At 35.7% G+C, this 16,445-nt stretch overlaps 2 protein-coding genes across 2 annotated transcripts; one reads left to right on the top strand and one right to left on the bottom strand.

The window, feature by feature from the left end:
- Positions 1 to 889: 889 nt before the first annotated feature.
- LOC126776422 (larval cuticle protein A2B-like) lies at positions 890 to 1,677 on the bottom strand. The gene is made up of 2 exons (XM_050498936.1): positions 1,644 to 1,677; positions 890 to 1,567 (listed from the first exon to the last, which is right to left on the bottom strand). Exons 1-2 carry the CDS (start codon positions 1,653 to 1,655, stop codon positions 1,004 to 1,006), a joined length of 576 nt encoding a protein of 191 aa, XP_050354893.1. The 5' UTR covers positions 1,656 to 1,677; the 3' UTR covers positions 890 to 1,003.
- A 13,313-nt stretch (positions 1,678 to 14,990) lies between these two features.
- LOC126776613 (cuticle protein 19.8-like) lies at positions 14,991 to 16,241 on the top strand. The gene is made up of 2 exons (XM_050499262.1): positions 14,991 to 15,002; positions 15,318 to 16,241. Exons 1-2 carry the CDS (start codon positions 14,991 to 14,993, stop codon positions 16,239 to 16,241), a joined length of 936 nt encoding a protein of 311 aa, XP_050355219.1.
- The last annotated feature ends 204 nt before the right edge of the window (positions 16,242 to 16,445 follow it).

Below are 16,445 nucleotides of genomic sequence, written 5' to 3'. Positions count from 1 at the left end.
ATGAAATTCTTTTAATCAGTAAAAAATTAACACTCAATTATTATTTCCTTAAATGGGCGCCACAAAATTTTTCCCCGGGGTGTCAGTGGCCCTGACGCCGATGACGCTGATGTTCAATTAAAGGACCGAGACTCCTCACCGCTTCACCTTAAGCCATTGCAAGAAAAAACAATCAAAAAAAATACACGTAGTTATTGGAAGTAAATAAGATGTCGAAACGAGTGGAGTGGAATAGAATAAAAATAACTAACGGAAAGCGTACTTACATTGTTAATGACACTCCAATATAGTGTAATAAATTAAAATAATACACTATATAATCCTTGGTTCTCTTTAGGTTTTCAATATATTTGAACTAAAGTTAATTTTTACTTATAACTAGCCATATTAAAATGAGTAAGCGGGGCAAAGGTGTATGCATGAATGGGATTGCGCAAGCGCCTGGTTGTCCCAGTCCGATGTCGTGGGAACTAGATAAATATCAAGGTTGTGAATATGCGATGTCAACCTACTGTTGGTTGCAGAAAATAATATATTTAATTCACTTCTTTGTCATGACATTATATTTTATTTGTTACATATTAAATAAATGCTAAAAATCTACCTACTTATTAATATCAAGTATATTTTAAGCATTTTTTTTATAATAATAAAGTATTGCTATTTTATTCAAATAAAATCATGGGTCAAGTGTGGAAATCTTAAAATGAATCGATAATAAATTAATCTTCTGTGCCCCTATAACATTTTCTTTGGCAGATGTTTTAACTTTTAATTGACCTTTTATGGTGTCAACTAAATAAATAATGTGCGTATAAATGAAAATTTATCACTAATTATATTTAAAATTAATAAACATGTAAGAATAATGTAATAAAACATATGAAAATGATGGTAAAAATAATTTATTTAACTTATCCTAATGAGAGGCATTACATCTTAAAACTCTACTTGTAGTTACAATTATGCGATGCTACAACACTTCGTAAGTTTTGGCATTTGTTTAGTGGTGGTAGTAAGGAGAGGAGTATGAGATAGCAGGGGCAGCAATTTTGGCGATTGGGGCAGCGTGCACAACGGGAGCAGCTGCATAGGCCACGGGGGCAGCGTGCACGTAGGGGCTTACTACTTTAGCTACGGGGGCAGCGTATGCGACGGGGGCAGCTTTAACGGCCAAAGGTTCCTTGTGGACAACTGCGTTGAAACCATTGTGGGGATCAGCAGTGTAGTCAACGGTACGCTTGGTGCCATCAGGGTCAACAACGGAGTAGGAACCTTTTACAACATCACCATCTCTGGTTTCGTGTTGGGATTTGGAGTCACCAGTTAGACCGTCTTGCACATCGTAGGCGAAGCTGTATTGGGGATGAGAGTCGTATTCTTCGACGGCAACTTTGGCTACGGGAGCGACTGCGGCGTATTTTGCCACAGGTGCAGCGTAGGCCACTGGGCCAGCGTGATAGACGGGAGCAGCTGCATGGTATACTGGAGCTGCAGAGTATGCGAAGGGAGCTGCCGGGAGTAAACCAGCGCTGGTAGCTGCCACGAAGCAAGCGAGAACGACGAACTGAAAATTAAAACCAAATTATTCTCTGACCATTTCAATGAATATCTTATAGAACTCCATTAAGGGGATTTAATACCTTGAATGCCATTGTGCTGGTTTGATGTGAGGATGTGGAATGATAGTTGATGGGGAGTGAATACAGCTTTTATACCGCCGACGCTGGCTCACCCTTTCACTCGTTGGAGTCGCTCTGACGTTGCTCGACCCTGATGTCTAGCCCCGGGGGCGTTTGTCCGACTGTAAAGTAGTAGTAGTAGTTATAGTAAAAAGTCCTAATGGATACTAGCATCTTATCAGTAGACAAATATATGATAGATTTTTTTTTAAATTAAAATTTGTACCAAAACTGCATCTATATAAATATGATGTTTTTATGAGAATACAATTTGAAGCATTGGACAAATAACGAAACGTTCTCTTATACTTTAAAGTTCAAAACGTGTGACGATGCATTTAATTCAAACGGTTACTTCTTAACTACGAATATGATACAAATCACTTAAACAAGTTATCAATACTTACTTGAAAATTACTAGTCGGATGGACATGCGATTGTTTAACTATGGTAGGGTATGGTTTCAAAATATTTTAAAATAGGTATATGTAACATACAGACTAGTTTGTGATGTTCTCATAGTATCCACAGTTTTTGTGTTGCGAGTACCTACGTCTTAATTTTTTTTTACCCCTTATTATTGTTTATTTTTTAATTTATTGTTTAATTGATAGAGACTAATTTATTTATATAGTTATATCTACATATGTACATTTATACATAGTGCTAGATATGGGTCATAATACATAATACTATAAACATTTTTATGGTTTATAATAATTTATACGTCAATAATAAAAAGGTGAGTTTTTGTCCCTTTGAAATTGTGATGAAGACATTGATCTATATTTCGAAGCTGACCTACTATTTACTTCTAAAACTGGTACTAGTACTTGAATAATAAATGCCTACAATTCACGACATTTATGTAACCGGACGCATGATTAGACCACTTTTTTTATACATCTTCGAAAATGACATGTGCGAGTATTGGTAATGAATGTTTAAAATTTAAAAACAAAAGTAATTTAATAATAATAATAATAAATTATCACCAATAAATCAAATCATAAATAATTGTACAAAAACAAATGTTTGTACGATGTTTTTAAAAATGTTTAATGTAACAAAGATAAGTTTTATAAATAATATAGTTATAGCAATTTGTGTTGCACAGTTTGAATCGGAGCATGCGCATGACCCAGGTCATAAATACACAAAGAAAAGCTCAGTGAACATATTATAAGCCATTTATCGGTCACGACATTGCGGTACACGACGTAAATAGTGTCATACACAATAACCCCTTTGGTAAAATTCATTTTAGAGTTCACTTTGATGTTATAAACTCTAAAATAAAATAAAGTATATTTTATAATGTTAAGATTTTAAGATCCTTGCTTTAAAGATGGGTTATTAAATTTCCAATTTAAGTAGCCCATCCAGCTACTAAAATTGTTATTTTTTAATATTAATTGATAATAGATACAATTTTTTTTTCATCGTGTATGAAATAAGTACGAGAATTATTATATATGTATACATAACCACATTGATGGAACGGCAGTTGATTTGAGTAGGCTGACAACATAAAAGCTTCTTAATTTAAAATTAGCGTTTCAATACTTATTATTATTATTTTTGGAATTTAATCTACCCAACCAAGTTACATCCTAAAGCTTTTATCCTACTCATTTGCTTTTTTTTTGGTTTTACATATCGCATTTTATTATTAGTTAATATTAAACGAATAATTGTCATAAATAAATCATTACCATTATTATATGTTAGATATACGAAAAATTAAACAAACTAAAACAGGCAAAGAAATATGACGATAAAGGCGTATTGAATTACACTATCCTATGCTTAACAGAAAAAAATGATTTTACTGAATGTATGACTAAGATTTACCGACCGTAATGGTCTTTTATCACAAAATAAACGTAAGTCTACTTTTTAGATTTTTAAAATTTTAAACATTACATATTTTGGAAGGTTATATTGGTCACATTGACTTTTATAAATCTCTATACATTAGTCATTCGCCGAATGAAGCGATTGAATGATTTGGAGTTAGCCTCTGTACCATTTGGAACAATAAGGGGCACAACCTTGGCACTTAGTATTATACGTAGGTAGTATACAGAGTAGTCAAGTACAAATCAATTAAAGAAGGTCAATTAAAAAGTTATAATAAACAATAAATTCATTTTGTAACTATCGTAATAAAATTATATAATTTTAATACGATTTATTTTAAACTATAATTGTGATGTGTATATATTTATAGTTATTAAATAGTTGTAAAATGTGACTATTTTCTTTTATAGAACGCACAATGTATTGTGTATTCTGAGTTGGAATGTAATAATTAGTATAAACGGACGTTTGTATTAATATGCTTATGCTTTATTATTATTATAATATAATTATAATATTGCCGTCAGTTAATCTGTGCGTAAAGTTAAGCATAGAAACTTATACTCGTGGATCGCCCACATTGGCCAGCGCGGGCGCTCTGTGAGAGTCTTAATTTAAGAGATTTAATCGCAGGTATTGCGAAACCGAAATAGAATATTGTTCTTGTTTCATATATATATACGCCGGTAATATTTAATATAAGCCGATTGGATGCAAGGTTTGTTCATTTGTGTCCTAGAAAATGTAAAATTCAATACATATCTACTCACATATTTACGATGATGCGAGGTTATAATTATCGGTGTATATAACACTAGAAATAGTTACAAATATACGTAATCCAAAACCTATCCAAGTAAAAAAAAAGAATAGATGTCCGTTCAATGTTCTTTACGCTTTCAATAAACATTCATGTTATGTTATTTAGATTTTTTTAGTAAAACAACTCTATAAAACGTGCGAGTTTGGCTTTAAAAGTTATAGGTTTATCCTGTTTGTATTTCAATTTAAAGAAGAAGTTTTTCATATTTTTACAATAATCAATCCATAAAATATTTAATTAATGTGTTCATTCAAATATTTTTTTATCTAATATCTTAATTCTCAAAAACGACTGATCATTTTTTTTTTGTTTACAGCAATAGACAGCATAATTTATTAAAGCATAATGGCACCAATTTATTAATGTGTGTTCCTTTATACAGATTACTGTAATATGTGACGGTGGAATGAATAGTTTTGTGAAAAAGTGTTTCTCATCCATCAATTGACTAAATATTTTGGCTGTAAATATAAGCTTTGTTTTGAACATACTATGAATTATGCCGTGGAATCAATGGACTACACAAATAGTTTGCTGTAGGTAGGATCGAGGTAAAATGAGGGTATACGCAATGAAACTGCATTGAACCAAAAATAAAATTTTATGGGTATTGTTTTCGATGGTATTAGTATCTTGTACACGGCTAGATTTTAATATTATTGCTATATAATACATAGGTAGGCACGTCAACGCCGATCTAAAGCAAAATTCGGTCTAAAAATTACGAATTAGGTCCCCCAAATTGCATTTGGGTAATATCCAATTGTTTTTGTAACACAAAGTTTTAAGAATATTTTAAAAATAAAAGTTTTTTACGTAGATGCTTCAATACTTACTAATATTATAAATGCAAAAGTTTTGAAATTTTGCTTAAACGTCTTCTTTAGTACAGAAAAGGACAAAGAGTACCTTTTTTTTTTTTTTTTATATTCGCCGGGAGGGCAAATGACTCTACTCCACCTGTTGGTAAGTGGTAGTAGAGTCCAAACGCGACGACGGCCAGTACAGACGGGAAAAACGTTCTGCACTAGCCGCCTTCGCCTTGCCGGCCCGCAAGATGCCTCTTCACGCCTCGTTTGAAGGAACCCGGGTTGTAAGAGGAGGGGAACACGTGAGCTGGTAAGGAATTCCATTTTTTGGAAGTGCGACAAAGAAAGGAGTTGCCAAATTTCTTTGTTCGCGATGGAATTGATGTCACAGTTAGGCGGTGACATCGAGAACCAGCTCGCGTGGACTTAAGAAGGAAGGGGGAAGCAGGAATTAGAGAGAATAATTCCTCAGAGCACTCGCCGTGATACAGTCGATAGAAAGCGCTCAGTGCTGCTATCTCACGACGCAATTGTAAAGGTTCAAGGGTGTTTGTGACCTTTACGTCGCCAATAATGCGTACGGCACGTCGCTGCAACCGGTCCAAGGCCTCAAGTAGGTACTTAGCGGAGCCATCCCAAAGGTGCGAGCAATATTCCACGCAAGACCGTACCTGTGTTTTGTACAGCAGGCACAGTTGTTGTGGCGTGAAAAAGCGCCGCACCTTGTTCAGAACTCCGAGTTTCCGTGAGGCTGTTTTTATAACAGCCTCGATGTAATCCCTTGGACTAAGGTCGCAGCGAACGTCAATCCCCAGCATGGCGATTTTGCTTTGCATCACCAGCGGAGTACCACAGAGGGAGGGAAGAGGGGAAAATGTTGACTTTTTCGCCGTGAGAGCGCATACCTGTGTTTTCTTGGCATTAAACTCAACAAGATTATCAGAGCCCCATTCGGCGATGAGCTCTAACGTCCTATCGAGTTCAATGACAAGATTCTTCCGCCTCTCCTCAATTTCCGCTCGCCCAGCCACTGCGCGTCCGTGGTATCCACCATGCACTGTACTATCGTCTGCATAGCAATGTATGTTCCCAAGAGAGAGCATATTATTGATATGCAGAAGAAAGAGTGTGGGAGATAGCACAGATCCCTGGGGGACCCCAGCATTCACTACATAGAATTGTGAAGCGCAACCATCAACTAAAACACGAAGGCTACGCTTGTGTAGGAAGCTGGCAATCCAGGTGCATAGCTGAGCAGGCAGACCATATGCCGGCAGCTTGGAGAGAAGACTTCTGTGCCAGACCTTGTCGAAAGCCTTGGAGATATCGAGGCTGACAACCAACGATTCTCCATGCTTGTCGATAGCTTCACCCCAGAGGTGCGTTACGTACGCTAGAAGATCACCTGTGGACCGTTTTGGTCGAAACCCGTATTGACGATCATTAATTAAAGAGTGATCTTCTAGGTAATGGATCAGTTGGTTGTTTAAAATCCGTTCCATCACCTTACAAAGTACTGAGGTGATAGCTATTGGCCGATAATTTGCCGGGTCAGACCGATCCCCTTTTTTGGGAACCGCTTGCACATTAGCTCTTCTCCAAGCCTCCGGCACACTTCCCGAAGAGAGAGAAAGTTGGAACAGGCGCGTTAACACAGGAGACAGCTCCGCTGCGCACTTCTTCAGCACTATGGCTGGTATTCCATCGGGACCGCTAGCTTTCCGTACATCAAGTGATTGCAGCTCCGCACGCACAACACGTTGCCTGATTTTAATGTCAGGCATCGTATGGCCACATGCAGGTATTGTAGGTGGCAGTGCACTACAATCATCGATGACGGAATTGTGGGCAAAGAGTTTAGCCAGAAGATCAGCTTGCTCTTGCGGACTGTGAGCTAGCGATCCGTCCGGATTTCTGAGCGGTGGCAGCGAAGGTTGGCAGAAATTGTTTTGCACAGACTTGGTCAGACGCCAGAAGCTACGGGAGCCCCTAGGATGCGAAACAAGGTTATGACCAATCTGTACAATGCGCTGTGCATCCGCTCTCGTGTATGCCTTTCTACAGGACTTGGAATTTTTATTATAGTTTGCTTTCAGTGAGTCAATGTTAGATGCCCCGCTAATGCAGCCGTTGATCCACTTGCGATATGCCGCCTGCTTAGCTGATATAGCATCGGCACATTCACGAGTGAACCAACGGTTACGCGTACTCCTACTGACGAGATCTGAGCTAGGAATGTAGTATTCCATTCCCAGCATGATCTCGCCAGCAACAGAAGCGGCACTAGCTGTCGGATCATTCCCACTGAAGCAACGTTCCTTCCAAGGGACCGACGCATAGTAATTGCGCATACCGTCCCAATCCGCCGACTTATAGTGCCAAACGCGACGTTTGCATACCGCTAGTGGCGGCAGCTTGGCCTATGGCACTCTGGTAGAAATAAGGCTGTGATCCGAAGAGCCAAGAGGAGCCTGAACCACAACCTGATATTCCACCGGGTGAGAAGTCAGCAGAAGGTCCAGTAGAGAAGGTGCTTGCCCATCAATGTCTGGGATCCTGGTGGGCTGATCAACCAGTTGGGTCAAGTCATGTGTGAGAGCAAAAGCATGAGCAGTCCTTCCAGCATGGTCAGTTTTGAGGGATTTCAACCAGGATTCGTGGTGAGCATTAAAATCCCCCAAAAACACCAATTCCGCGTTAGGAAATTGCTCTTGCGCAGCATCTGCCACCCGACTAAGATGGTCAAATAATCGGCTTGTCTCCAAGTCACCATTGTGGGATCTGTAGAGGCACACGTAGACTCGGCTCTGACGAACCAGGTCCACACGTACCACCAACATGGAGAAGGAGGGGTCCTCCAAGCAGCGCAGTCGGTGACAGCAAACATCCGTCCTGACGAACAAGCATACTCCGGCTTTCGCTTTGAAGGATTCTTCAAGCGTGTAGCCGGGATAATTAAGGTAGCTGGTATCGGCAGGACGGAGTATTTGTGTCTCCGTGAGAAACAATCTAACATAGGGTATGTTCCCCTCCCCTTTCCACGCGGGTAAAGAAGCGGGCGGAAATTAGTAAAAATACATTTATAAGCTGTTTCTTATGTACTTTTTAAATAAGAGATTCCACCCGTATTAACAATATTTTTTTCTTCCGATCTTCATAACACAATCACACTATCATTATGATCGCGTAACAGTACAATAGACGTAACCATATGATTAATTTCATTAATTTTTGAACATCTTATTATACATCATATTAAATATAACGTGTACAAATATGATTTAAACGAGTTTATTATGTATACTATTTGAAACAAATTTTTATATTATTTACGCGTTACGCGTTTCCCCTACGGAAACAGTGGGGGGTATGTGGTTCTCGCCGGTGTCCAAGGCGCCTTGCGCACCCCGAACATCGGAATACCCATTAAAAAACCAGCGGTAACCTTTCCGTCTTAACGAGGAGCGCCACGGGATTGCTTTCGCATGCTAGCGTGAATTCCAGAACATACCTACATATTCTAATTAACGTTACAACTTTTAGTAATTGGAACACGAACATCTAAACAAACATTCGCATTTGTCTTTATATGAAATAATATAAGTGCATTTAATTTTGCACTCTTTGTAGCCGGTTTCGGATATTCACAAAAGTAATCATCCTTCTTTTTAAGGTTAATAACATTTTCATGGGCGTTAATTTGATTATAGTTGCAGCTTAAGTTGCATTTACTTCGAATACTTTAATGCTTGCTTTTAAGTTTTTGTTCTTTTTTTGTAATAAATAAGATGTAATAGCAAGTAATAGTTCTGGGCTAGTACTGTTACAAGGTAAAGGCTAATGAAATGGCCGACTCAAATTCCTTTCCACTCTGTATTTTGAAATTACAAAATAAAACCTTTTTACCCACACGTTAGTCACAATTTGATAATTTATCACTTAATAATCAATATATAGAAGGTTATTTCTATTTCGTTTTTTATAGGAACCGTTACTTGGATAGTTTTAAATAGATATTGAGAACATAATACATACAATATATATCGATTCCACTACCTCTATATACATATACCTAGTGTATGTAAGAGTAAAGTCGTTGGCTTAGTCTTTTGATATTAATAAAAAGTACTAATTTACTAGAGTAGTAGAACTCCAAGGAGTAAATATTTTTATATATTGATCGATTATAGTTTACAAAACTGGCAGTAGAGTTTTTATTTAGGTAGTAAAAAACATTTCGATTGTAATGTGTCACTGCTTCCTACACTTTAGCAAAGAAGTTAGGTCTTAACTCACGAACATAAAGCAAGCAAGCTCATTTATTGAGTACTAGCTGCTGTGTGCCGACTTTATCCGTGTCAATATCGGTTTTATTTTATAAATTTATTGAATGTACAGACACACGGTTTCCACTGCTTAATTATATGTGTATTGACTATTATTACAACTTCTATAAAAAAAAAAAACAAATTGTTACATATCTAGCTTCGATCTAGAAATTATTTTCTTTAAAGGGTATATAATATTAAGAATATGTGACATTGAAAAATTTTATCATCTATGATATTAAGGAGCATTCAAAATTTCATAGTGAGCATATAAAATTTTAGTTTTCATAGTATTTTATAAATACATCAAGGATAGTAAAAGATAACTTGACTGCCTCGTTGGTCTAGTGGCTTGATGTAAAGCCGCAGACCCGGAGGTCCTGGGTTCAAAACCCAGGTCGGGCAAATAAAAAAAAAGTTATTGGGTTTTTCTGTCAGAAAATTCTCAGTAGCAGCCCGGAGTCTGGAAGTTGGAAGTGTGTACACTCCCGTGTCTCGGAAAGCACGTAAAGCCGTTGGTCCTGCACCTGAACTCTTTCCGGTCGTGTCGGATTGCCGTCCCATCTGATTATAAGAGTTAGGGAATAAAGAGTGCACCTGTGTTTGCGCACACGCTTGTGCTCTATAATATCTCCTGCATTGTTGGCTAATCACTCTTGAGATTGGCCGCCGTGGCCGAAATCGGCCTGGAGGACATTATTATTATTAGTAAAAGATAAGACCTGAAGTGTGTAATCACCCTTAAAGATAACATATGCGTCGCTGGCGGCGCACACGCAACTGGAATTCATAAGTCTAAAAGGTCACCAGACGCAAAGGTAATATTGAGAACATATCGAATTTATCCGAGTGAATGCAGAACAGGTGAAATTGCATCAGCTATATCGAATTTATTGTTTCCAATTTTAAAATAGGGATACTAAAAATATATATTGCATCTTATCTTCTAATATTAAAAAAGCAATTCATGCGTACTTTTTAGGCATCATCATACTGGTGTCATCATAGGGCTTTGTGCAAGCTCGTCTGGGTAGTTACCATCCACTCATCAGATATTCTTCCGCAAAACAGCAGTACTTGGTATATTTAAAAGATGTATAATTATATGCATTCTATTGAACGCGTACAAATCGCGCGGAAAATTGCGGACGGCTGGACGGATTAATGTAATGCTGATTTCGTTGATATATATATATTGAGTATTCGCTGATATATTTTCTCTTCTCTAATATACATACATAGCTGTAATTAATTTAAATTAATTGTATAATCTATTTTAATAGAAAACACACGTCTTGTAGAAATGTGAAGGTAATTATGAAACTAGTTCCATAGCGCGTGTAGCATAATGTCAGCGCCTGGTATTATTAGAACGGGTTTGCAGAGGCCGTTAGAAAAAGTAACGCCGGGTGCGAAATGCGAATTCGCATTTAATATTATTTGAGCTTAATATAACTTACCTCTGAAAAAAGATTTGAAATTTTGTCGAGGTAGTTTTGAAAACTATTTTTTTCATCCCTTAATTTAAAGCCTCTTAAAGTATAACCATTAGTTATGTGACTTAACCTAAAATATTAAAAGGATATATTCTATAAATTTTTACCTGCTACATTTTTATCCAATTATTTTAAACTTTTAATGTTTTTTTTATCCCGATACATAGAAATACATTGTCTCGTACATTAAGAATAAACGCAGATATTTATAATAAATATTCATTTATAATAATTTTTATTGTAGGTGACCTACGTTGGGCAATATATACAATGAACATTATTACCACTCGTATTTTTAAGTATTTAAAAACTAAGCTAGCCTTTTTTTAGTCTGTTTTCGTTAGGAGAAAAATAAATATATATGTAATAACTGTATAATGTTTGTTCATTATATTTGGTTTAAAAAAAAGTTCTTTTACGTTATCTTAATTAAATTGTTAGTATTTAATTACAGTAATTTTTTTCATGTCATAAATTTCTTTGGAATCAATTAATTAAAATATATGAACATTATTATTTGCTTTTGCCATAATTTGAATAAGTGTAAATTAATAGTTATTGACATATATATCTACAATTCGAGCGTAAGGAATAAAAATTTATCTATTATTAGTTAAGAATAGTTTTTAAATTATTTATTGTTATATTATACAAATTAACTTTGTTTCTATACTAAAAGCTCAATCAGTGAATCTTTGTCCTAAATGAATTGCTGTTGTAATTATTTTATTAAAAATAAATAAATACAATAAAATATTAATATTTAACTTAAGACGAGTCTAATTTGTTTTTTTTAATGCATTTTTGTTTTTATTAAATCTTTAGACCTAAAGTGCTTTTATTTATTTTAATGCCAAAATTATTTCAACACAATCTCTACATTTAAATGTTATTTCGAATTACTTTATAGGCAACCAAATTAGTTTAAGCAGATGCAGGTTATTTATTAAGATTACACTAGTCATCTTCTCTAATATTTTAAGATTAAAACTCCAATCGGATCGGCAAATTTTAAGATTAAAAGTCAAATATATTATTTGCAAGGGCTTAAAACGCGTCATAATTTAAGGATGTTGCATTTCTCATTTATATTTATAAGGTATTCTAATAAAATTACTGTAACATTCGATATGAATCAGTGGCACACCGAGCGTGCTTCGCTATTGCGTAAACACTGACAGCCTTGTGAAGGACGCGTGCGCCAGGCGCAACTCGGAAAACACTCGCCTATTTTCATACGCGCGTCGCTCATTAATTGGAGTTATCAGGGTTGTCAGAAATATGATATAAGTATAAAAGTTAATAAGCACACTGTTTTATGAACAGAGTCATTTTTACCATGTTATATATTCTTAACATATACCTGATATACAAATGAGTATTATACAATATAAATGTACAAATATACGTGTTTTCTTTTAAAAGTGCAATAAATAAAAAAATATCTTGTGTCATATAATAAAGTAGTTGACATCCTTAAGCAAGGGGTACATAAGAAGCGAGTGAAGCATTTTTTATGTACAGCACGTTTAAGTTGAAATTTCAGGTTACGCCGCTGCGAGACATGCATCGACCTTAGTATCGCGGCCTTGCCACATATCGCACTAGTAATTTTTAGACTAGACGTAGTCTTGTATATGGCTCACCAATGTACGATACAATTTCATATACTACGCATATCTTAAAAAAATATTAAATCAATGTATATACCAAAATTAAGTACGTTATATCACTCGCATATAAAATTTAAGGAAATATTTACTTTATTTTGTCAGTTAAAAATTAGTTATTTATTAGTAGAGGCCAGTTCTGGTTCATCTTTTATTGGTATACAGCAATTATTTCTTTTGTTGCAATGCGGTATGAATGGTAAACTAATACAATTACAGAGGCACAACTACTTGGATGTATTTCCATTTTAAAGAAAGGCCAGTTCCACTAATGCTAATGATTGATATTCCGGTAGCGATGATTACTTACACTTAAGTGGCTTTATTAAACGTACAGCTTGCTTAGAATATACAAAAATAAATTATGCAATACTAAAGAAGGTTGAATAACGCTTAGACTAACTGCTCTATATACTAAGAAGCATACGGCTACAATCGTGATTACATTTGATTGTGATCTTTATCTTAAAACTTGTAATGTAAGACAGGCGACTAATATTAATTAAAAAAGAATCTTAAAAAATATTTACTACTTACAGAAAGTTTCGATATAAGTTGGGAATTATTAAATTAAAATAAAAATTGTTTTAAAAACATATTTAATCCGTAATGATACTTTCAATTTAACGGAATTTTTATTTTGCATAACCTAAAATATAAATTCTGTTTTTTATTATAAATATTTGCGCCTTCGAAATACTTAACAGCATATTTAAATTTATCATTCCGAAAAATATAACAATGAAATGTAACTAATTCTTTTAGAATATTTAAAAACTATTACGAGTGCTAATATTATGTATGACACAGTTTTGTTAGTCTTCAGAAATTTTAAACGGTTTCAATTAAAAATAATTAAGTTACTTTTCTATGTCAAAATGTCATCTCATATGCATATTTTTAAATATTTCAATAGTACTAAAGAAACGGTGAAAGTACAGAACATTAAATTTAACACTGAAAGAGGATTATTTCATGTAATAATATGATCTAAACAGAATTTTCAAAAACAGTTTGTAAAAATATAATATAAATAAGTTGGTATCAAAAGTCATATAATATTTTATGGAACCTAATAGAGCACAAAACAATACCAATGATATATTATAATGTACTGTACTGTATACAGTAACAGCCTGATAATGTCCCACTGCTGCGCCAAGACGTCCTCTCCCTTTTGAGGAGAAGGTTTGGAGTTTATTCCACCGCGCTGCTCTAATGCGGGTTGGTACAATACACATGTGGCATAATTTCAATGAAATTAGACACATGCAGGTTGTTTTCCTTCACCATCAAGCTCGAGATAAATTATAAACACAAATTAAGCACATGAAAATTCAGTGGTGCTTGCCCGGGTTTGAACCCCCGACCATCGGTTAATATTCACGCGTTCTTACCACTGGGCCGTCTCGGCTTTTTTACAGTATAATTATACTGTAATAAAATATATATTTAACTAACTCCTTTTAATAAATACAAATCATTAACAGCATTTAAAGTCATTTCACAACTAAGATATTCGTAGCACGATCTGGACGAGTTTCAAATGTCCAATGCAAGGCAAAAGCATTTAAAGTAGATCACTTGCACTGTTAAGAAAAAATATATGAATATCACAACCAATCTAAATGTTTATCTGTAAAGATCATTTTTTATCTATGTCAAAGTTTATTGTAAGACATGGTTCTATGTCTATTAAATATATATGAATTAAATAGTAAAAAAATATGAAAATATTGATATTTTCATGCAAGAAAATATCAATTTGTATATTTGAAAGTGTTATTAGGGGCAATAATAAATACTAATATTTGATATTGACATAAATTATCGGGCTTTTTTTAGTAAATGTCCTTGTATCAATTAATATTGAAACATTTAATACCAATAAAGGACTAATATGTATGGGTAAAGCTTGATTTTTCTATTGATTGAAAAGTTACAACAATATTTACTTTATTTAAATTATTCTGTTTTCAAATACAATAGTATAAAATCTATTTTGTTATTATATTTTTAATGATTGTGCACCTGAAACAAGTTAGTATAGTCGAAAGAAAAATTGGCGTGACCGCGATGTTTCAAAGCCCCGGTCGAATTGCACAAGTAGTGCCTTTGTTTACGTGGCATTGTCCAGCCAACCCATCGACCAGGTTCGTACGTGCGTACTTGAATATATTTAAATTTGGAGATGCCACCAGGATGAGGCAAGACTATAGCACGGTTTGCTATAAAATGCCGTTAGTGTCTAACATGGGGTACAGTTAACAACTTCTAACATATCTGTTCATATCACAGCAAACCTAGAAACAAATCAAAATGGTCTTCAAGGTACGAAATTAATAAGGATTTTTTGTGAAGTGTCCAAAAAGTGTATGTGAAAGTGCTAAAAAGTGCAATTATAGGATTTTTTGATATTAAGGACTTTCTATATACATATATAACTTTGACTTCATAACTTTCATTAAATTTCATGCAATAAGCCAACATAAAATATTTATATTATAATATCCTTCTCACATATTAAGGTCGTCATGTGAATTTAATAATATTTTAAGGCACAGTGCCTTTTATTATCTTCATGATTTCCTCTATTAATATAAATACAATTTGTAGTTTTCTTATTTAATATTAATATTTTTTTAGCTTGTGGTCTTCTCTTGCCTGGTAGCTGTGAGCTATGGAAGTGTGGCGCCCGCAGCAATTGCAGCAGCTCCTGTGGCATACACAGCTCCTGCCGTCGCAGCAAGACTAGAGGAATTCGATCCCTTACCGCAATATAGATTTGGATATGATGTAGCAGACTCTCTTACTGGAGACTACAAGAGCCAGCAAGAACAACGTAACGGTGACATTGTCCAGGGACAATATTCACTGGTCGAACCTGACGGTACTCGTCGCATTGTTGATTACTCTGCCGACTCTATTAATGGATTTAATGCTGTGGTGCGAAAGGAACCACTCGTAGCACCAGCTGTGGTTGCCGAACCGGCTGTTGTTCCTGCTCGTATCGCTGCTGCACCTGTTGTTGCTGAACCAGCTCCTGCAGTGGTTGCAGCTCGTTATGCCTATGCCGCTGCTGCACCTGTTGCCGCCCGGTATGCTGTAGCTCCCGTATCAGCACCTATCACGGCTCCCCTTAGAACTGCACCTGTATTTGCAAGATATGCTGCCGCTCCTTTGCCAGCAACTCAATACTACGCTGCTCCTGCTGCTCCTTTAGTGAGTGCCCGATATGCCAGCGCTCCTCTCGTGGCCCGTTATGCCGCTCCAGTATCAGCATACAGCGCACCAGTAGCGGCTGCTTATACTGCAGCATTACCCGCTGCTTACACTGCAGCTTCGTATACAGCTACTGGTCCATTCGCTGCTTACACCGCGGCTGCTCCAGTTGCCGCTGCCTACACTGCGGCTGCTCCAGCTAGGTTTGCAGTACCAGCTGCATATGCTACACCGGTTGCGGCAGCGCCTGCCCGTCTTGCCACCGCCCCAGTCGCTGCTGCCCCCGTAGCACCGGCTGCACCTGCGAAAATTGTCGACGCCACTGCTGCTGGTTATCGTTATCCTTGAAAGAAGATGAAAAATTTGATGGCTCATTTTACAAAGACTTGATATGTACATAGCTAAATAAAGTTAATATTTTGTCTAAGTTGGTATTTTTTTCTTACACACGAACACATATTTATATAAACTATTTAATTCTGTCTGGATTAACATTATTTTTACATGATTAATTAAAAACCGTAAAAGATTGTAGAATAAGCTAAAATTACC

The sequence above is a fragment of the Nymphalis io genome, chromosome 20 (assembly GCF_905147045.1).
Source record: "Nymphalis io chromosome 20, ilAglIoxx1.1, whole genome shotgun sequence".
NCBI classification, from domain to species: Eukaryota; Metazoa; Arthropoda; class Insecta; order Lepidoptera; family Nymphalidae; genus Nymphalis; species Nymphalis io.
This window is presented reverse-complemented; position numbering and strand designations above follow the sequence as displayed.